The sequence below is a fragment of the Typopeltis vanoorti genome, chromosome 14 (genome assembly GCF_054136105.1).
Source record: "Typopeltis vanoorti isolate ZY-2024b chromosome 14, IOZ_Tvanoo_1.0, whole genome shotgun sequence".
Classification (NCBI taxonomy): Eukaryota; Metazoa; Arthropoda; class Arachnida; order Uropygi; family Thelyphonidae; genus Typopeltis; species Typopeltis vanoorti.
The window spans coordinates 103,100,213-103,124,723 of record NC_143562.1 but is presented as its reverse complement, the minus strand read 5'-3'; the positions used below and the strand labels follow the sequence as shown (position 1 = coordinate 103,124,723).

The 24,511-nt window shown below is 33.2% G+C and overlaps 1 protein-coding gene across 2 annotated transcripts in view; it reads right to left on the bottom strand.

Moving 5' to 3' along the window:
- LOC150099811 (casein kinase I-like) overlaps positions 1-24,511 on the bottom strand; it is a 211,494-nt gene that overhangs the window by 146,054 nt on the left and 40,929 nt on the right. For both annotated transcript variants that reach the window (XM_090404498.1, XM_090404499.1), the window contains exon 2: positions 23,082-23,122. In XM_090404498.1, the coding sequence (XP_090260624.1) occupies positions 23,082-23,122 (41 nt within the window). The remainder of the gene's footprint in view (positions 1-23,081; positions 23,123-24,511) is intronic.

Below are 24,511 nucleotides of genomic sequence, written 5' to 3'. Positions count from 1 at the left end.
GAATAGGAAACGAAGGAGTCTTTGGGAAGAAGTGAAAAAGAAAATTAAAATGAACTAAGTCAATTGCCAGAGTATACCAGGAACAAATTGGGAAGGGCTATGATTGCAAATGAGTCAATGTGTAGATTGTGTAGGAGCCATGGTGTGCAATGTGCATATATAAGGAACAAATCTGATGGATGAAAGGATATGAAATTGGTTGTTTGCAGAAAGTGCTGTGCAGTGGAAGTGCAAAATCTGGGAAACTAATGAAGGAGGAAGGTGTGTGTGTGTGCTAACGCACGCGCACATGCACATCTCTGAGGTGATGATTGAGAATGGGAATGATGAAAATGCATGTAGTTTCTCTTCAAGTCTCAGGAGAAGAATGGGAAAGTCATTAAAAGATGCAAGGGTATCTCTGTGAGCCAAAGTAGATAATGCAATTTATGTACACTAATTCTAGAAATAAAGGAATAAAGTTTTAGGGGATTTTGGGCATTTGTCAATTCAAAGTGTCCAAAACTCATGATAGACATCGTAGGCAGATATAGTTTCAGGGATAGAATGTATGGAATATTGTATTTTCAGAGATATACAAGATGCTGCCCAAAAGTTTGGAGAATATGAATAGTGCATGTGAACTGGCTATAGCATGTTCTTTTGCTGCAATAAGGAGAGAGTAGTACCTTTTGTGAATCAGTATACCAAAAGCTAGCAAGCTGATAGGATGCATTCTTGGGTAACATGCATTTTTGTAATTTTGTGTTTTAGTGGTTTGGCGATTTTCTTCTCCATCTGAAATGGTGAATTTTAAGGAGCAAAGAATATGCATCAAATTTTGCTTAAACTTCAAAAAAACTGCTGCAGAAACCCACTGAATGCTAAAGTATTTGGTGATAATGCTATGAGCCAAAGCAAAATTTTTTGTGGTACAAATGCTTCAGATTGGACAAACACCTGCTGACGATGAGTGTTCTGGACAACTGTTGACAAGAACAACACTGGAAAACACTGCAAAAGTGTGCAAGACTATCCTTGCAGACTATAGGCAAACTATCAATGATGTTTGTGAGATCATAGGATTGTTGTATGGGAAATTTTAATGAGCTTTTGAAGTGACTAAGGGAAAGCACTCGACACAGTTACACTTAAGGACTTCTGGGAATGCACGGAATCATGGAAAAGTCCCTAGGATCACTGTACACATGCCAAGGGGACTATTTCAAAGGAGATGGTGGAAAGTAGGAGTTACAATATTTTTTTTTATGGTCAAATTCCCCATACTTTTGGATAGCAACTTGTAAGAGATGGTAGGATACTGCTGATGAAAATAGAAGAAATATAACCAACAAAAGAAGTTTTGAAAAAATTATATAGTTGATACAGGATGGAGGGAGGAGCAGGGAGAGAGAGTAGATAAGATGTAGATGGCATGTATCGGCAAATTAGTTCAAATGAACACTGATAATTATGGTTAATAATTAATAATAATTATGGAAGACCAATAATTCCTTCTCACCATGATTTCTTTCCTCCTTTCTATGTTCCCAGCTATAAGAACACAGATTGGAAGGATAAAAGGAAACATGGGAAAAAGAAAGTAAACAGAATTTATGCAACTCCTGACAATGGGACTGGACTTGCAGTTTGAGAGTGCTGAATTTGGGACAGCATCAGAGGATTTGTCCATAACTTTGTCTAATTAAGGGAGAGTGACCATGCAGTACTTATCCAGAATTTTCAGTTTAGGAGTATGTGTGTGTAGAACTACAGAACCAAGAGAAATGTATTCAGAAAGTTTGCAAAGCAAGTCAAACTTAAATAAGAAGAAATTAGCTAAGCAGATCAACTGGATCCCAAAGTTCTTTCACTATGTGACAAAATTTGAAAGAATGATTAGAAGGATAACTTTAATGCATGCAGATGGTAGGATGGTGAAAACAGCAGAATAAAAAGTAGAATCAATAAGTGATCAGTTCAAGGCATATTACCCATATGGAAATAATGTAGTGACTAAAGGCAAAATCTGAATGCAAATATTCAGTGCCAGTATTAAGAGAAATTTCAGAACAGACTGTCTCTGAACAAATTATTTTAATACTTTATTCTTTTAAGTCTCAGCTATGGCAAGATCTCATGGGTGTGTGAAAAGAGGTATTACAGGTATTGGAAAAGCTGGTTAAGCAGAATTCAAGAATGGGTGGAGTGGAATAATATATCCTTTTTTCTGAAGGGGGGGGGGGAGAGAGAGAGAGAGGAAAAAAAATGGATTTGTAAAAAAAGGTAGGTTTTGCCTTAATTTATTCACTTTCTGTAATAAAGTGGCAGTTGAGTAAGATAAAGGCTACAACTTTGTAAAGGCATTTGACAGGATATCTAATATTGCACAGAAATCTAATACTGTGCTTGAGATATTGCACTTTCGTTATGGTGAACTAGGAAGGGCAATAATAAAGGCGATAGAGATCTTCTACAGGAAGATTTCAATAGACTGCCATGGTGAACAAAGGATAACGGTTGCCAGTTTAATGAGCCAAAGTGTAAGGTTAAAATTTAGAACAGTAGAGATTATGAGCTGTGTATTATAGTGATAGGACTGTAGTAAAAGAAACTGATGAGGCTAGGAATTTGAGGGTAATTGTGATAAAGAAGTTGAAGCTCAGGGAACATATGCAAAACAGTACAAAGTATCACTTGGATGTTGAAGAACTAAAAAGTAAAGTTGAGGAGTAATTATTCCTCTTTATAAAGATTTGATATGACCACATCGGGACTACATTATTTGAATTTCTTATGAGTAAGGAAGTGACAGAGAGGATCCAGTGGCACATAACCAAGATGGACAGGTCTGTGAAATGACTTTACAAAGAGAGAGAGAGAGAGAGAGAGAGAGAGAGAGAGAAAGAAAGAAAGATTGAAGGCTTGAAGTTACAAAATTTGTTTCATGGGAGGGGGGGGGATACGAATGTAAAAAGCAATGAGAGAGGAGAGAGATTGGCTGGTTAGTTGATTATTTGGATTTATGGCCAAAGCAACTTAGAGGCCAGTGTATTACGTCTGTTAATTGCAGGTGTTCTAATGGCTGGTTTGCCTCTTTTGTGAGATGAAAAAACACAATTTCCAGGAGGTTTGGTTTATTTAGATGTACAGTCAAAGCAACTCAGGCTATGAGGCTAGTGTATTATGCCTGTCAATTGCATGTGTTCTAATGGCCAGTTTACCTGCTTTGTGCCAACAAACCCTGTTGATGAGATGGGCTAACTCATGTTTCTGGGAGATCAAACCTGCCATCCACAAAGGTCATCCACTGTTTTCATCAGGGAACTAGGTTAAACAGTGAGAAATCACCTACTGAAATGAACCTAATGCAAGCAGAACTGAAGTTAAACACTATCAACAGAATAATCAGAGAAATACCATGTGGTCATAATTGGTATTATCGAGGTGAAGAATATAAGAAACAGTGATGAGGGAAAGGAAGGAGTATTGATAGAAAGGTATACTTCTTGATTAGCAGGAAATTTCAAGTAGTTATGCAGACAAATTTCAAACTAGTACTCTTTGGATTTAAGGCTGAAGCAACTAAGACTATGAGGTCAGTGTATTATGTCAGTAAACTGCATTCTATTGGCTACTATGTCTGCTTTGTGGGATGAAAATCCTGGAGATAGTAAGAAGACCATAGTAAGAATACCCTACCAACTCCATATAAGGCCAGCTAACTCACCTTTCACTGAAAAGTCGTAATAAAGGTTCTTTTCATGCTAGGTGAGATTCAAACCCAGGTCTTTCCTAACAAATGAAAGTTCCATAGCTCAGTCATTAGTATTGACTGAGCTAAGGAGGCAAGTTCAAAATGAGGAAGTGGACAATAAAATTTACTTGTGCCTAAGGTCCCACAGAAGGTTCTACTAAGGAAGAATGTTTGAGATCATTAGAGCAGCTGACATGAGGAAAATAAAAAACTGGTTATTTTTAGAGATCTAAACACCATAGGAAGAAATCAATCCCAGGCAGAGAAAAATGTTTTGGGAAAAAGAAATAAAGGGGCTAAGTTTATTTGCAGATATATCTTCATGTATTTTATAAATAAAAATATTATAAATAATATTTTTATTTATAAAAATATAATTTTTATAAATAAAAATAATATTTAATTATTATTTAAATAATAATTAAATAAAAAATAATAAATAAAAATATTATTCAAGGAAAACTGAAACATTTGAAAAAAAGGAATACAGTCCTTATGGATATATTCAATGAAAGACTTAAGAAAATATTGACTGCTTCAGCCAAAAAGGCATGTGGTGAAGTTCTCAGCAAGGATAGAAAAATGTGAACTCCATGGTGGAGGAAGCTAAGCTGACTTAAAAAGGAAGCATTCTGAAAGTTCCTAGCAAGTTGGCAGCTATTCTGAGAAAGTACAAGAAAAATGTAAGAAAGTTAAGCTATGTGTAAAAGCAGCTAAACAAAAATCATGGGAAGACCATAGTAAGAATACAGAAGACAAATATCATGAAGGCAGCAAAATGTACTGGAGGCTATTGAAAAACCTTTGAAATAGAAGAAAGAGTACCATAAAAGGAATAAGAAATGATAAAGGTGATATAAAAATTGAAAATATTCTAGATAGCTGTTATTTCTCTGTATGTCTAGATGAAATGAATTTCATTGTCTGCTGTGACACCAGAAGTGGCTTGAAAAATTCCATGTCTGGTGGTCTCTAGAGCAGGGTTTCTGGATTATGGAAAAAATAAACACAAAAAATTACATAAAAATTAATAAAGAAAATATCCTTAGACATTCCATGATAATAATTAACTATATATTTACAAAATGAACTATATGTGACGATCGCATGAAAAAACTTTGAAAGAATCTTAAATGAGATAAAGAGTGACAGAACTGGTGAGAAATATTCAAGCAGAGAAATGTAATGAGGAGTGCACATCAATCCTTGAGGTAGAAAAGCCCATCAAAAAGATTAAGTGTGAAAAGATGGAGGAAGAAGATACACAACCAGAAATACTAAATACAGAAGTATAAAACTTCTTATAAAACAAGAAATTCAGAATGCTGAATTTCAGAGGAATTTTCTTGCTCAGTGTTCTTCCAGGTATGATTTATGCAAGCATTCCTGAGATGGGACTAAGAAACATCGTGGAAGGGAAATATGGAGAAGAAAAAGCTGGATTTAAGCTACAGGTTGTCAGGATCAGATTTTCACTTCTTTAAGACAAACAAATGAGAAATCATGGGAATATCAAAGGATATTTGTATTTAATAAATTTAAAGATTACATTTGTATTTAAGTTTTGTTGATGGGTAAAAGGCATATGACATTGGGCCAGCAGGCAAACTATTCAAAATACTATAATTATATGATGTAAGGCTATTATATTAAGCAATACAGGCTATATTTCAGTAGTAAGTAAGTAAGCATAAAAACTGAAAAAGGTACAGAAAGATGGTTTGATAAAATCAGGTATAAGACAAGAGTGTGCACTATATCCACTCATTCATTATTAAGCTTCCATAGCTCAGTTGGTATAGATGAGCCCATTGGTTGAAAAGACCCAGTTTCGAATCCTGTCTATGATGTGAGGAACCATTATCAGGTTCTTTTCAATCAAATGGTGAGTTAGCCAGTCTCATACAGAGATAGAGCATTTTTCATCCCTCAGAGCCCCTAATCAGGGTACTCAATCCATCTTGAATGAATGAGAAATAGATGCAATTCATTATCTGTATGGCCCATATTAAGAATTGGAAATGCCAACCTCACATCTTCACTTTATAAAAATGATGTTATACTACTAAATAAATCCAGTACAAGGCTGTAGGATCGTATGAAAATAGAGAGGAAAAATTAAAAGACAAGGGCCAAAAAAATAGACCACAAAACTGAAAACTTGGTATGTGGTGAAACATACCAAGCTGCATTCTCAATGAAGAACCTATGGAATAAATAAAATATTTCAGCTATTTACACTGAATTTTTAGTAAAGATGACAAATTAAATAAATCAAATATGGAAATATTTGATTACCATAACAGAATTACCAGAGATGGAATGGCAGGTAGTCAAATGAATAAATTTCTATGGAATAGAAAAATCATAACTCCATGGTGGACACAGGAAGTTAAAGAGGCAGTGAAGGAAAAGAAGAAAGCATATCAAAAGTTCCTGGCAAATAAGTCGGCTTTTAATCTTAGAGAATATAGAGACAAATGTAAGAAAGCTAAACACTGTGTAAAACTAGCTCAACAAAAGTCATGGGAGGACTTTGGCAAGAATATAGAAAATAAATATCAAGAAGGTGGTGGTAAGATATTCTGGAGGTTGTTAAAGAAGCTTAGAAATGAGGAAAGAATGCAGTAAAAGGAATTAGAGATGATAAAAGTGACATGAAAAGGGGAGAAAAAGATATTGAAGTATGGAGTAATTACTTCAAGAAATTGCTAAATGAAACAAGCAGTGATAGCACAGTGGTAAAAACCACTCAACAGGTATACAGTCAGGAATACAAATCCATACTTGAAGTAGAAAAAGCTATCAACGGCTTGAAATGTGGAATGGCAGCAGGAGTAGTTGATATTCGACTAGAAATGCTGAAGTATGGTGGTATATAAGTCTTACAGTAGCTGCACTGTATAGTTCAGAAGGCCTGGACAAAGGGAAGAATTCCTGATGATTGGAGTTGAGCTCTGATAGTACCCATATATTATTATTATTATGGGTATCTCCATGGAGTCAGTAGACTCATCGTGGGAGACCCAAACTAGTAAAACAAAATCTGTCATATCTCTTCTTGGATTGATTTACAGACGAAGAGCTCACGACTAAGTCAGGCAATGAATTCCACACATTCACCACCCTCCAGGCAAAAAAACCTTGTTCTGACACCTTTGTTACCCACACTCTTCTTTAATTTCCAGGGATGACCTCTTGTTCTTCCATCACTATCACACAGCTGAAACAATTCCCCTGCATCAATCCTATAAAAACCTTTCAGTAATTTAAATGTTTCTATCATATCCTCTCTTCTTTGCCTATCAACCAATCTCTGCAATACACACGCTCTCAATCTATCAATGTAGGGAGCATTTTTTACATCACTCACCAACTTGGTCACTCTTCTCTGAACCCTCTCCACAGCCTCCTCATCTCCAAGGAATCAGTTGACCAGACCTGAGCACAGTAATACAAATGTGGAAGTATCAATGCTTTATAAAGGGGAATAATAACCTCTTTATCTCTGGATGTCAGTGTGTTATATAAAAAGGAAAATAAAACTGAATGTGAGAATTACAGAGGTATTTTCCTACTGAGTGTTCCTGGCAAGATTTATGCCAGTATACTTGAGAAACGGTTGAGAAGAATTGTGGAAGAAAAGCTTGGTGAACAACAAGCTGGATTCATGTCAAATACAGGCTGTCAGGATCAGATCTTCACTCTGCGACAAATAGTTGAATAAGCATGGGAATATAACAAAGATCTGTATTTAAGTTTTGTCGATTTGGAAAAGGCAGATGATAAGGTGCCAAGAGAGAAGCTATTCAATATGCTACAGTTATATGGTCAATGGGGAATTATATCAGGCAATATTTAGTCTTTATTTGAATTGCAACTCAGCAGTTAGAATTGAAGGATATACAGGAAGATGGTTTAATGTTAAATTTGGGGCGAGACAAGGATATACATTATCCCCTCTGTTATTCATTATATATATATATATATGGATCATATTATGAAGGAAAGTGGTATTAAACATGATATCAGAATTGGAGATGTTAAATCTTTATGCGGACGATGTTATACTTCTAAATAAATCTGCTACAAGTCTGTAAGATTCCCTGACTAAATTGAATAACTGTTGTAATAGATAATGAATGAAGATCAGCAATAAAAAGGTAAAGACAATGAAAATAGGCAGAATCGTTGAAAATGTCAACTGCGTTGTGAACGGAGAACCTGTGGAACAAGTAAAACATTTCAGCTACTTAGGCACGATTTTTAGTGAAGATGGTAAATTAAATATAGAAATAGACAACAGAATCAACAAAGCTGGTATGGGAGGAAGTCAATTGAATAAATTTATATGGAATAAGAGAGAAATTAGTCAGAACACTAAATTAGCTGTATACAAGACAGTGTTTCAAACCAGTTTTAACTTATGGATCTGAGAGCTGGATCAGAAGTAAAACACTTGACCAACGACCAGAGACCGCAGATATGAGAATCCTGAGAAAGATTAGAGGCATGAACAGATGGCATCAATGGCAATATCATATTAAAAACAAGGATATTAGGAAAGAACTAGACATTGTCAGCATCCAGGAATGCATAAGCAGAGCTAATCTCAGGTAGTATAGTCACTTAAACAGAATGGGCGAGGAAAGATTAGCAAAACAAGTGTTCTCTGACAGGTTGGCAGGAAAACGATCCAGAGGAAGACCAAGATATAGGTGGATTGATACAGTACAAAGTGCCTTAGACGACAGAAATATAAGATATTATAATGTTGGAGTCTTGACAAGTAACAGACTTATTTGGAGTAAAATTGCAGATAGAAAGTTAATAATGATGTAAATTTTTCATGTAGTACTATCATATCCTGTACACCCCTTGAGGATACATGTAAGGAATTTGATGATGATGAAATACCTCATTTTAAAATAGGCATTCTTCATCTTTTTTTACCAAATGGTTTAAGCAAAAATCTGTTCAACCTATTGACATCTTTCCACTTAATTATTTGATAAATAGTACCTACACACACACATATAAGATTTAGAATGCTAATTTCTGATTTGCTAAAATGTAATTTGAATGCTAATTGCTAATTTGTTCATAAAAAAAAAAGTAGCAGAAAAAAAATATGGCCTTTTCCTACATTTATTATTCCTTAATAGGAATAATAAAAAATAGGAATAGTAAACTAAATATAAGGGGGGAAAAAAAATTCAAATTCTGAGGTCACTGTTAATAATGAATGCACATTACGGAATAAAATATTCAGAACCCAACCAACTCTAAATTAGCTATTAAGCTGACTCAACACAACACAGATGAAAATTAATGCTCTAAACATTAAACAAAGAAACCTAACAATGTCATGATCCTTGAAAATCTAATATAAGTAATCACTGTGGCTTCAGAAGCCTCAAAATGCCATAGTCAAAATAGTATGTTAAAACCCAGTGCTATTTAAAAATAATGAGCTGACCAATGCATTACTTGAATGACAAATAAACAGGCATACAGATTAGTGCAATGGGCTTTGTATCTGTTTAAAAATGATCAAGCTGAACGTTTCATTTATTCATCTGCATTTTTATACATACAAATACCATCAGCTGCAATGTTATACACATACGGATAATTTAAAACTTACATTAAACACAAATTTACCAATTTAAAAAACCTTTGCAAAACCATTTAAAAAAATACATTAAAGATGCCAAGAAATTTAATTTTGGTTTAATCCTTTATCAAAGTATAAGCAAACAAAGTTTGCATGTGAAATAACTTCACGACTGGGTAATTAGCCTCATATATAGAGGCTAATGACTTCACATCATTTGCCTTAGTGTCCCATAATGCAAGGCACATATCTTTACAGACATGGCTAATGCTATGCATTATGGGAAGGGTCATTACCCAGACTGGTTTTGCCCTTTATTGAGGTCTCATCAGTGGCAGCCAGACCCAGAAGTGATACCAAGGTTACTTCACACAAACTTTGTTTGCTCACACTTGGATAAAGGATTAAACCAAGAATATAATTTCTTGGTATCTTAAATTTATAGTATAACCAAGTGGGGGAAAACTTTCAACATTTAAAAAAAAAGGTAAAATTTCAAAATCTTCATTTCAAACTTGTATATATGTGATAGCATGCTACATAAATTTGTATGCAATGCAGCCATACAAATTTATGGCTGCCATAATTGCCTTCCAAAATAAGATGAGATATTACGGCTATCAATTATTACTTAAGAAACCTAATAAAAGGCACACTCTTGGAATAACAAATACATAAAGAACATGAGTTATGTTGTCATATAAGAAATATCAGTTGAAATAATGTATTTTCATATATGGTAATATCTGTGACCAGAAACATGTTTACAAATATATGTCAAGTTATATGCAGAGAGGTTTGAATGCAGAACTCTGGAACTAATGAAACAAAACCTGGTATAGGTATGTACATGTCCTTGCTATCTTGCCATGAAGAGAAAAAAGAACTACAAAAGTTCTGTAATTGAATAAGATTTATTCCAAAATAAATTAACGCTGGAATGGAGAAAGAACAGAATATTGCTATTCTTAGATACAAATTTGTGAAAAGAAATGGAGATTTTCCAGTAGATATAGCACCAAGGCTCTGAAAAAATGAAACATAAGACCATATTCATCAAGTCTTATGTTTCATTAAACCTGGCACAGATATGCAAATTACATTTTTGTTATACTGCTAAGAAAAGAGAGAACTATGAAACTTTTTGCAAGCAAATAATAGGTGTGCCAAAATAAATTCACACTAGAACTGGGAGAGAACAGAATGCTGCCATTTCTATATACAAATTTGTTGAAGTGATGTTCAGTGTCTAACATAGTTTTTACAAAATCTGATAGGTATACTACTAAGGCTCTGAAAAACTTAATGCAGCAATAAGGACAGAACTCAGATGTTCAGTCAAAGAAAATTAGTCTACATGAAGATTGCCTCTTTATGAAACAGAACATTAGCATTTGTTCCAATAACAACCTTGGCTCTTTTCTGAGATCTTCAAAACCAACAAACTTTCCTAAAAAAAAAGTAGGTTCACTGTCACACCAGGCAGCCATACAAAATTGTGAAGGCAACAGGAATGCAAAACAAATATAACCAGCCAGAAAATACTGATCAATTGACAGACAAAATATGCTTGCCTCATAAATAATATACCTTAAGATAAATCCCAAACAATCTTATATCTAAACAAACAAGTTATTCAAATTTCTTATGCACTATCAAGACTGCCAACTGCACCTTTCTTTACCTGGAGTTATATCAGGTCTTTGTTACTTTTGCTTTTCATATTTTGGACAACCTGAAAAGAGAATTAGTGAGAAACAAACTTACATCAATTATGGCGAAACACACATTTAATATGGATCAGCATGGCCTTGACACTGAACACACAATCCTTTGGAAAAGCACAAAGGATGTCCAGAGAAGTAATTTTTGGCATGAAAACCATTATTATTCAAAGAGAGAATTCTGTAGTTCTATTATATCAACCTCATTTGGATCATGTGAGAAATTCTTATCAGAGCAGCTGGGATTAGTTGACACCAAACACAGAATCCTTTGAAAAGGCACAAAGAACATTCAGAAAATTTTAGGCATGAAAACTTACTAAATAGGAGTTCTGTGGCTCTATTACATCAACCTAAGTTGAATCGACATGACATTTTATCCAAACTGGAAGTGAGCAAAATTCTTATCAGAGCTGTAATTAGTTTATTTATTACTTTTTAAAAGTTGTTCATATAATATATATTATAATTATATTAATAATAATATAATATAATATTCATTCCAATTAAACTTCCCATTCAACAGATTTCCTCCAATTATAACATGTAAGAACAATCAGATAAATGTTTACAGCAGGTGTTGCACAGTAGATCACATGTTTAAAGTGACAATGGATGATTTTTTAAGTATCAATAAATATCAATGTTTTCATTAATTTTTATGGCTATTTTACCTATTTTTCTTTAGGAGTACCTCTTTTATGATGTCATTGGCTTTTTACTCAATTTTTCCTTCTTTATATTCTTCATATCTATGATATCATTATGAATTATTGATATCTATGATATCAATAATGCCCTAAAAAATTGAGTAAAAAGTCAATGATATCATAAAAGGAGTACTCCTAAAGAAAAACTGGCAAAATAGCCATAAAAATTAATATTAATTTAGAGTAACATGGAAAATTTTCCAAAAATAATATCTATAATAATGTTTTCAGTTTCTTTGGTAAGCAAAAAAAAGTAAATGGAATAAAATTAAATGATCTTTTGTCATATCACTTCACTGTTCTAAACCTAATTTTTCCTATAGCAAGAAAAGTTGATTACATATCTGCAGTCTGCTAAACACATGTATATTTTTTGATTGATTTGTTGGTTCTGCAAGAGGGTGAATCTTGCTGCCTGTGCCATGACGCATGAAATGCCCTATAAAAATGTTTTCTCTCATGTTCAAGATGAATTAAAACCAATGCCTTTGTATATCTTTGGTTAGAAAGTTAGAATATTCTTACAACTGTTTTATGGTGTTTTAAAGGAAACTAAAATTTGAAGTTTGCTATATAATATACAAACTTCTTTTATGGTGCCACTTTTCAGCATGCCAATGTTAAAAAAAACTTATTACAGTTTAAGATCATACACAAATATCTACAATTACAATAAAAATAAACTTTTAGTATAAGTCGATGATTTTCAAACTGTGGACCATGGCACCCTGGACCGCTGCAGCTAACTTAAATAACGTATATTCTTTTTTTTTTTTTTTAAAAAAATAACGTATATTCTTTTTTTTTTTTTTTTTTTTTTTTTTTTTTTTAAAAAAGGCTACTAAATTTTAGGACACAAATACTTATTAGGTAGTTTGGACCTAATTACTTAATAAATGAAACAGTTAGGTATTTCTTTTGGCCTAGGGGCACCATGAAAAAATTACTGAGACACTAAGGACAAGCGAACTGAGAAAGTTTGGGAACCTCTGATATATTATTTTTTTTAAAAATGATAACCTCACTAACAATAAATTATATTGTTGTTTTAATCTTTTACCCAAGTTTGAACAAACAAATTTGCATGTGAAGTATCTTCTCAAGACCAGGCTATGTATATATAGAGGCTGAGGCCTTCATATTAATTGCCTCAGTATCCCATTTGGCATCACAGAACCCTCCCACACCATGGATGTATATAGTGTCATGCATTATGGGAAGGACAACTACTCAGATGGGGGTCTAACTTTAGAAAAGCCGCATTAGTGGGAGTTAATGCAAAAAAGATACTTAAGAGGTAAATAAATGTAGAAGTCATCTTTTCTAGATACAGGTAGCAAAATTACAGCTAGCAAATTTCTCTCATTTGGTCAGAAAGTAAATTATATTTGACAAGAAACTAAATTCTTGTTCTGATCCTTTATCAACATGTGGACAAACAAAATTTGCTTGTGAAGTATCTTCATGTGCAAGTTTGTGAGTGAAGATACTTCCTGCACTCTGTATCCCATAATGCATCTCCTATTTCTAGATGGTGTATATTGCCATGCATTATGAGAAAAGTTACTATCCAGACCAGTTTCAACATTTACTGGGGTTGCACAAACTTTCTTTCAGGTGTAACTTATATCCTGCCCAAGTCTGTGCATGGGGAACACACGCGCGCATAGATGTAGCAATATATTGACACAGTTCTCTCTTATCCAGAGTATTTTAATAATATGTTGATATATCATTTTTGAGGTCTCATCAGTGGAAGCTAGACCGGTGATTAAATTCCAACTGATGAGACTGCAATACAGCTGAAACCAGTCTAGGTAGTTATTCTTCTCATAATGTATCATAATATAAACACATCTGAAAGAAGGTATGTTTTGCATTATGGGATAATTAGACAATCTGATGTGAAGTTATTATTATTATTATGTGACACCTCCAGGGAGCCCAAGGACTCATCGTGAGAGGACACTCTACTTCAATAAATACATCTCACCCTCTCCACTACCACTTAATTCTCTTAGTACAACACTACTACCATCAATGCGTTCTATTGTCCATCATCATTACCAACAGTATTTTTTTGTCTGTTCACAGCTCTATATAAAAGTAACATAGTTGTGAAGATACTTCATGAGGTTGGCTGTAAAAAAAAAATTTTTCTGATATATCAATGTAGCACCATCTGCATGACAGCCATTTCGTAAATTTATGAATGGTTGTGGCTTATTCAAAACTTCAGTTTTTATGTGTTCTATGAAAATATTAACAGAGAAAACAGAATCTCCTAATCATGTTTTAATCTAGTTGTATATGATAAAGAGCCAAGAGGCTATTTTTCCAGCGGTGTAAATTAAGTTAACGGAATCATAAATCCCTCATTATTTTAAAGCCAGATACGAAACCCGGAGATCGAAATCTAAGAGTTTCATGCCAAAGAACTATCGGCGAGTCCAAGCGTAAGTCAACACCTGGTAGTACAACACTAGGGCAACTCAGAGTAAGGTGGAGCAAGCTTCATCACTATCCTTAATATTTTCTCATACTGTAAAACACAGCTCTTAGGAGATGTATTACTGTTTTACATTATGAGGAGAGGTCACTACCCAGACCGGTTTTGACCTTTATTAAGGTCTCATCAATGAGTAGGTAGACCTGGATAATACCAAGGTTTAAGTGAACCGTACTTACATACCTTTACTATACGAATTGCCAGAAAGGTGTACCCATATATTATTACTAAGATAAAGATCCAAGAGGCTATTTTTTTGGCGCCATAAATTAAGTTAAGGGGATAATAAATCCCTCATTATTTTAAAGCCAGATATGAAACTCGGAGATCAAAATCTAAGAGTTTCATGCGGAAGAACTAACGGCGAGACCAAGCGTAAGTCAACACCTGGTAGTACAACACTACGGCAACTCAGAGCAAAGGTGGAGCAAGTTCCATCACTATCCTTAATATTTTCTTCATAATGCCAGACCGACCTTTATTGAGGTCTCATCAGTGAGTAGGCAGACCTGGATAATACCAAGGTTTAAGTGAACCAAACTTACATACCTTTACTATACGAATTGCCAGAAAGCTGTACCCATATATTATTACTATGATAAAGATCCAAGAGGCTATTTTTCCGGCAGAGTAAATTAAGTTAAGGGGATAATAAATCCCTCATTATTTTAAAGCCGGATATGAAACTCAGAGATCGAAATCTAAGAGTTTCATGCGGAAGAACTAACGGCGAGACCAAGCATAAGTCAACACCTGGTAGTACAACACTACGGCAACTCAGAGCAAAGGTGGAGCAAGATCCATCACTATCCTTAATATTTTCTTCATAATGTAAAACGCAGCTCCTAAGAGATGTATTACTGTTTTACATTATGAGGAGAGGTCACTACCCAGACCGGTTTCGACCTTTATTGAGGTCTCATCAGTGAGTAAGAAGACCTGGATAATACCAAGGTTTAAGTGAGTCGAACTTACTGTACTCGCCGATAGTTCTTCGGCATGAAACTCTAAGATTTCGATCTCTGAGTTTCGTTTTTGGCTTTAAAATAATGAGGGATTTATTATCCCCTTAACTTAATTTACGCAGCCAGAAAAATAGCCTCTTTGCTCTTTATCGTAGTAATAATATATGGGTACACCTTTCTGGCAATTCGTATAGTAAAGGCATGCAAGTTCGGTTCACTTAAACCTTGGTATTATCCAGGTCTACCTACTCACTGATGAGACATCAAGAAAGGTCGAAACCGGTCTGGGTAGTGACCTCTCCTCATAATGTAAAACAGTAATACATCTACTAGGAGCTGCGTTTTACATTATGAGAAAATATTAAGGATAGTGATGGAGCTTGCTCCGCCTTTGTTCCGGGTTGCCCTAGTGTTGTACTACCAGGTGTTGAGTTATGCTTGGACTCGCCGATAGTTCCTCTGCGTGAAACTCTAAGATTTCGATCTCCGAGTTTCATATCCGGCTTTAAAATAATGAGGGATTTATTATCCCCTTAACTTAACTAGTTGTATATTGTAACAGACAAGAAATTATATTCTTATTTTAATCTTTTACCCAAGGGTAAGCTAAACAAAGTTTGAACATCAAGTATCTTCACGACTAGGCTATTTACTTCACATCAAATACCTTAATACCCCCCAAAAAGAAAGTATGCTGTGGGATACTAAGGCAAATGATGTGAAGTCAACAGTGCATGCATTCAAGTAGTGTAGTCATGAAAATACATGAATATAAAAAAAAGAAACTTGAAAACAAGAATATAATATGTCTGTCATAATTTACTTTGTAACCAAGCAAAAAAAAAAGCTTTCTGCTACTAGTTGTACATTTTTACCCAACAGACGAAGAAGCCAGAATAGAAGGTAAATTTAAACAAAGATTTTGGAGAAGATGAAAGAGATGAATGAGGCAAGTGTTCTTTCAGACATGGTTTAAAAGAATGAGGCTTTCACTACAGGTTTTGAAGTAGGTAGAAGGCTTTTAAACCCCTATATAATCTATCATTCAAACGAGGAAAATCTTAGTGTACAATTCATTAAACCAAAAGGAAATAATACGGCCTTCTCAAATACTTTTTTTTTTTTTTTTTGTAATGGTTCTTTGACATAATTTATTTTTTTTTGAACAAAAGTTCCCTAAAATAACAGGTTAAGTACATTCAAATATCATAGGGCTAACATTTTTTAGCCCTATGAATTCCTAAAAACCTCTTCAGGAAAATTTTAGAAGGGAAGTGGACCTGAAAGACAGCAGTACAGGGAACAGTGGAAGTACTTGTTCTACAAGTACAGAGTTAACACTTTGAGATTAACAAACAGTCAATGACTAAGAGTTGTGTATGTATTAGCAGACTGGACAGTGAAAGAATTACCGAATCACCAATTTTGATGAATAGTAACCATGGAAAAAGACGTGTCTAGAAAATGGATGCAGTATAAACTAAACACCTATATGAAAGAGAGTGGACTGAAGGGAAGGAAATCAGCAAGAGAGGATCATTATTTAACTAAACTTCATCTTATGTAATGAGTCAAGAACTTTTAAGGAGCTCTGATGATAGTACTAAAGATTAGATGGGTTTGTATAGGGTAAGTGGTTGTTAAGAGGTATAGTAACACTTGGGGCAAGAGAGAGGGAAACCTAGCTTTTTTTTTTTGATGCTGATAAGGTGATGTAAGATAGATATGTTGATATCAAGAAAGACTAGAGGTTCAAGCTATTTCAAGGAGAAATTCTCATATTATCTAGAGATTTGGATTGATTGAAGGAAAGAGCAAAAGAGGAAGACCAAACAGAGAATGGGGCGATGACATCAAATGGTGCAGAAACTCTGTACATAAACTGAGTTATCTTGCACAAAATAGAATGAAATGGAAGAATTATATCAAGATAGCATAAGATACCTACAGGTGTTGAACCACCCATGGTTGTTGTTGATTGATCAAAAGGAGAGAGAGAGACTTTTTCCAAGAAATAAGATGAGAATTTTTCTAGTATAGTAATTAACAGTTTTATAGCTGAAGAATAGTTTCAAGATCAGCAATTAATGTTCAAAGTAAATATTCTAGGTTTTATTTGGGTTCTGAGATTAGTTCAAATAAGAAAGAGAACTGTAATGTATTGCAGTTGTCATAGCAAAACATATGGAAGTGAGTAGTTGAAAGAACGAAGCTCTGTAACAAAATCTGCAAATAAAGAGCTGTTTGCCATCACATTAATGTGCAAACAGAAAGAAAGCTAGTAATCTAGTTGCAAAGATCCAGTCAATTCTCACTATAATAAATTCATAACCACAAAATGGATAGTTTGCTATAGTCAATTTTCTTTATAATAGAAACATAGAACCATGGAGGATTTGGTCAAGGACTTGCAGTAGTTTATGTCAAGATAGCTTATTATAACATTGTTTACTTTAGTGAGCATCAACTGTAGAAGAGAGAGAGAGAGAGGGGGGGGGGAAGATGAATGTTCCAGTTTTTCCCTGATGAAAATAAAAACTAATCTCACGTTTGATAGTGTTACACATAAGCTGGGTATTTTGGGAAGTCTATACTACCTTAAATTGACTTAAGTCTAATGAAAGGATGAAGATAATTTATTCAAAAGAACACAGTAAGAAGATTTTTGTCGATTGGCAGGGCCCGAATCCATATGGGATTTATTTATTGGTTGAGAATTTTTCCTTTTTATCTTAAATGAAAAGACATCCAAGTTTTCACTAGATGTTAGAGTTCACAGAGGATATGAAATAAGCAGTGACCACTTCCTTGTTAAAATAAAATTAAGATTATCACCTAAATGGCTACAAGTAACAAGAACAGAAAGAAAATTTAAAATATTTGTTTATAAAACTAGATTATTAAATGACACAAATATACAATGGCTATATGAACAAAGAATTAACCAATATCTAGATAAAATAAAACAAATTGAAGAAATAGAAATAGAATGGCTTAATATAAAAACGATACTAAATGCAGCAGCAAATGAAAGCTTAGGAAAGACCAAAAAATCCAATAAAAGGAAAAAAATGAAAATATGGGATGATACAATCAAAGAAATGATCAAAATGAAAAAAAAAGAAGCCTATCATAAATGGTTAAGCAATAAAACATTAGAAGATGAAATAGAATATAAAAGAATAAGAGCCATAGCTAAAAGAGAAGTCAGACAAAGACAGAGAATCATGGAACAAATTCGTTTCTAATTTAGAACATGATCTATATAAAATAAGACCCAATGCATATAAGATTTTGAAACACTTAAATGCAGATACTAAAGAAAACATGCAATTAAATGCTGAATTGAAATTAGAAGAATTTCTAAATTTCTACACAGAATTGAGGACAGATAAATATTTTAAAAAAGACAACTGGCAAACATTTAATGAAAATGAAAAGGAAATAACTAAAGAAGAATTAGAAATCAGCCTGAAACAAACAAGAAATGGAAAATCACCTGGAGAAGATAAGCTAGGTTCAGAACTATATAAATATGCAGGAACAAGATTCAAAGAAAGACTCCTATTATTTTTAAATACAATTTATTCAACTGGTAACCCCCAATAGAATGGAAAAAAGCAATTGCGATTCCTATCTTTAAAAAAGGTAGTAGAGATGACCCTAAAAACTATAGAAGTATAAGTATACTAAATTCCTGTTACAAAATATAGCAGAATTTTAAATAGCAAACTAATGAAATATTGCGAAAACATTATTTTAGAAGTACAGAATGGATTTAGGAAAGGATGATCATGTATAGATCTTTTGCCTAAAATTAATAATAGAGAAAAGAAGATAATACAATATAGAAATATATATTGCATTTATTGACTTTGAAAAAGCATTTGACAAAGTTAAAAGAAGCATTTTATTTAACATATTAAAAGAAAGACAAATACTAAATAATATCCTAAAAGCTATCATAAGTATATATGAAAATAATCAAATACAAATAAGATTAAATCATGAGCTATCACATACGAGAGAGAAACCAAGGGGTACGAAGGGATGTCCCCTCTCAGCAACTCTTTTTAATATTTACCTAAATGAAATAATAATAAAATGGAATAAAAATTTCCGTCCAGGTATTAAACTTTCTCCTACTGTGAACTTAAACACTCTCCTTTTTGCCGACCACCAAATAATAATTACCAATTCTGAAGATAACTTACAGAAATCTATTTTAGATCTAAATGAGATAGCCAAAGATTATGGTATGATAATATCAACAGAAAAATCAAAAACTATGGCCTTTAAAGGACAAGATCCAGCAAGAACTAAGATAGTAATAGATAACAAGATCTTAGAACAGGTGAATTTATTTAACTACATAGGATGTATGATCATATATGAAAATGAAAAAGATATAAACGTAAAAATTGCCAAATATTTAAAAATATTTAAATATTTTTAAATATTTAAATCTTTAAATATTTATTTAAATCTATATTTAAACCAAACCTAGTTCAAAAACAAACCAGACTAAAAGTATACGATACATTAGCCCTACCAGTCTTATTGTATGGAAGTGAAATCTGGACAATAAAACAAAAAGACAAACAAAGATTAATAACAGTAGAAATGAAGTTTATGAGAAAAACTGCAATGTATGCTCTATTTGATCACAAAAGAAACGAAGAAATTATGAAAGAATTAAACCAGGAATCAGTAATAGAAAAAATTAAAAAATATAAACATAAATGGATGGAACACGTTCAAAGAATGAAAATAGAAAGATTACCAAAACAAGCCTTAAAGTACAAGCCATTAGGAAAAAGAAAACCAGGACGTCCTCATAAAAGATTCAATGAAGACTTCTAAGGCCAGAACAGTCCATGCTAGGCCTAAATCCTTGATATGCATGATGATGAATTTTTCCTGTAGTACAGAAATAAACAATGAAATGCTCTCTTACTTTAGATAGAATTGAAATAAGAGCAACAGGATAGCAATTTGATGATGATAAATTCTTGCACTTCTTAGAAGGCTGCATATAGGATAATATTTAAGTATAGGATAAATACTGTAAAAGGGAGAGCATAATATCTTACCAAAATACAATAATAATTTTGAAATCAACTTTAACCAATATTTGTGGCAAATAAAATATAAATCATATTTATATAAACAAACAATGCAGGATAAACTCTTAGATTTATTTAGAACAAAGCAAGCATTGTATACTTCCAAAGCAATGAGTCTTTAAGTTGGACTGCATGAATCATATCAAATTTGATAATGGCTGTAGCTTTTTTTTATTATTAATATTGCTATTATAATCATCCTTTCACCAAGAGGCTTAATTCAATCTACAGTAACAATGGCATAAACTCACAAATTACCTAATTCATACTTGACACATTTACAGTATATATAACTTCTACCAGTGTGTTTAAAGTTACTTTATGTTTGTGAAGAGAAAATAAGTTGATTTAGCATGCTGTGGTGCTTGGAATATTAGATCTTATAAAGGCACAATCTATGACATTCCATATAATGATGGCCAAAGTGTCATGCAAATTTTTTTTTTTTTTTGGTTCTCTTAATAGTCCTAATCTAGTGGTTTGTAAATAACAGCTGTGTTGGAAGTTTTTGGATCTTGCTGTATATTCTCAAATGTTTTTCCTGACTATGCTATCAGGGAAGAGCAGTGGTGTGATTGCTTATATAAATGCCTTCCTTTATGAGGGGGTTTTCTATAATGGAAAAGGCTGAGTCATTAGGAAGTCATGTCAACAATGTGTCTAGAAAGGGGAGACAACTGTTACTTTCTATGATGAAGTTTATTTCAGGATTGTTGGCTGTTAAGATGTGCTAAAAATGTATCCATTGTATCTCGACTATGAGGCCAAATAGCAAAACATATCAACCTAATATAATTTTTAACAAACGGCTTCCCACATCTAAGAGAAAATTAAATATAATTTATGAATCCCTATATTACATAAGCAAAGTGGATATTAGATCCAGCATTATTTCAAAGTCGAATGTAGAAAATATGAAAGTTTCATAAGTTAATCAGAGGCCTTGCGGGAATACATTCCTCGGCATCCCCGAGGAATGTATTCCCCTAGTTACCTTAGTGTGGACTACTTAAAAGACAAGTGCTGCCTAGGCATGTACATTTTTGCCTTTTATTAGTCCATTTTTGATAAGGTTTTACTGGCCTGACAGCTGTTTCGAACTGGTTGGTTCTCTTCAGAGACCAGGCAGAAACCTTAAGAGAACAAAAACTCTCTTTACTTGTAAGGAACTCGAAATGTCAGAGAAATGTATTTTTTGTAAGCAAACTCTCGGTCAGTGCGTAAAAGTAATTACTGAAATAAAGAGTCTGGTTAACTTATGAAATTTTCATGGTTTCTACATTCGGCTTTGAAATAATGCTGGATCTAATATCTACTTTGCTTATGTAATTTTACATTGCTGCACTGAAGCCTTTGGCTCTTTATTTTAGTAATTAATTCTATATGTTTCTCTCAATATTCGTCATGAGAATTCAGGGAGAAGTGGTAACAGCACTTAAATTGTAAATACAAGAACAAGTCATACAGTAGAAGGAAACACTATTAAAGTTCAAAGATGTGGAAATGATGTATAATTAAATTAAAAATATTATAAACAATTAGTAAGACTGTACCAAACAGATTTGGTATGGTCTGACAAATGATTAAGTGTGCAATTAATCACTGATGAATTGCAAATGAATCGAGAAACAGTCAGAATATGATCCCGAAACAAACGCCAGAGCATACAGTGGAAAACCCGGAGTTCGCCATGTCCGAAAAAAGCACGCATGTCACGTTCGCAGTTCAAGACAATGCTGGTGTGTTTCTTTGATCACAAGGGGATAGTCCACTATGAATTCATTGAACATGGACAAACGGTCAACCAACAATACTATTTAGAGGTGCTGAAAAGATAAGGAGATTCTGTTCGGAATAAAAGACCTGAAACGTGGATCATTCATCATGACAATGCGGCAAGCCATAGTGTGCTCATCGTGAGAGAGTTTCTGGGCAAAAAAAAAAAAAATCGATTACCAAATTAGGTCACTTATTCACCCTGCTTAGCTGCCTGTGATTTATGGCTGTTTACAAAATTAAAGACTGTGCTAAAAGAATGAAGATTTTCTGACATCGCTTGTATCCAGCATAATGTGAGAACTCAAGAGTATTCCAGAAAAAGAGTTCCAGACCTGTTTCCAAAAATGGAACATCATCTAAACCAGTGCATAAATGCACATGGGGACTACTTCAAAGGCAACAGTAGCCACTAACATACTGCCAAATTCTTAAGATGGATATTATTTACAACAGTTCTACCCATGAAAGACTGTGAATCTAAAGTTCTTTATAAGCTAAGGAACTCCAATTTCCATATTAGGGGCAAAATGTGGTGTCGTATGTAGCAATAAAAATCTTCCATATCAACTAAAAACTTTTGCAAATACCCATGCTACAGTCATGGATGCCTACAAAATTTTGAATGCACAGCCTTACCTGAACAACAAAGCAAAGATTTTCCCCCTGGCTATCAAAAAAATTCTGTTATTCTCCCACCCCCATAGCAAATCTTTTTTTTTCTTTGTGTCTAAATGACCATAAATGCATAAGATTTTTGTAATGATTTTGAAATTTGTTATTATTATTTTCTTATTATATTACTACAACATCTATAAGTGTTCAAAAAATAAACATAATAACAGTACACATTAACAAATTACATATAATATTTGTTCCTGTTGAAGTCATTAGAAAATACCATGGAAATTTACTTACCAATTTGATTGCTACATGCTCATTATTATAAAGATTTTTACCTAGAAAATTATATTAAAAATAATATATTAACAATTTATACAAGAGTAAACTAATATTGATTTTTAATGGTTAATTAAAATTTATAATTGTAGTTTCAATATTTTTTTCCAATTGACTAAACCTAGCTACCAAAAAGAATCTGTATTTATATAAATACAATATGTACGTTCAGAAATTATGAAGGATTCAGAAGTAATGAAATGAAGAGACATTTCAGAAATAAAATACTCTTTACTGATTAGTCAATATTTCAACCAAGCTTTTCAAGGTGAATCTATAGAGAAGCGACTAATTTTATATTAAACAGATTACAAAGCTTGTATAGTTAACTGATCATATAAAGATAATTGTATGATGGAGCCGTATCTCAGAAAAGGAAGGTGACCAGTGGCCATGCATTGGGGATCTGTTCTTGGGCCCTATTGTTTAACTTGTTTGATAATGATATTTCATGTAGAGTGACTAAGGATCTTCAAATGTTTGCTGATAATGCAAAGTTAGATAGAATTATCAGGATAGTGCCGATATTAATTCTCTATAAGAAGATTTGAATACTTTTAGCTTGGACAAATGAGTGGGGTTAAAGTTTTAATGTTAATAAAATAAATATTAATAAGAAATTATAAATAAAAATTAATAAATGTTAATAAAATAAAATAATAAAATGTTAATTTGGGATAGAGAGATACAAAGCTATGTACTGTACTGCAGGAATGGATGAGATTTGTGATCTTGGAGTGATGGCAGACAGTGGACTGAGTTCCAAGGGCAGATCATATAATATAAATGTTTTAGGCAAAATAAAATAAAGTGCATATTATGTAATTAATCGTCATCACTGTCTTCAAAACTTCTTCATCTTTACTTGATAGCATGTTTTTCAACATCCAAGTAATTTGTTGAGCTATTTTGCCAACTTTTGCAATATGCCCTCTGAACTTGAACTCTTTGTCACCATTATCCCCAAGTCTCATCAATTTCCTGCAAACCAATACCATCGATATGATACACTATATGCAACCTTTTCAGCCTGAAGTACATACCTTACATAATGAGCATGTATTTTCTTGATCACAGAACTAATATATATAGCTATTTGGGAATATTGATCAAGTGTAAACAGATAAGTATTTTAATACTAGTTTCACCAAACTTAAGCTGTTGGCATCGTCAGGGTACAAGCACCGAGGTTAAAACATACCACAAAATAGATCTTAACTGTAAATTCTAAAAATAATAGTTACAAACTAATATAGCATTGAACGTGAATAATACACATATTGCGTGTACATGATTTAATAGTTGTTGCTAAGAAATGCTCTATAGTTGGCATTAAAGTTCATATCTTGAGTGTTCAGAGATCTAATTAGGATTTTCCATGGAAGTAT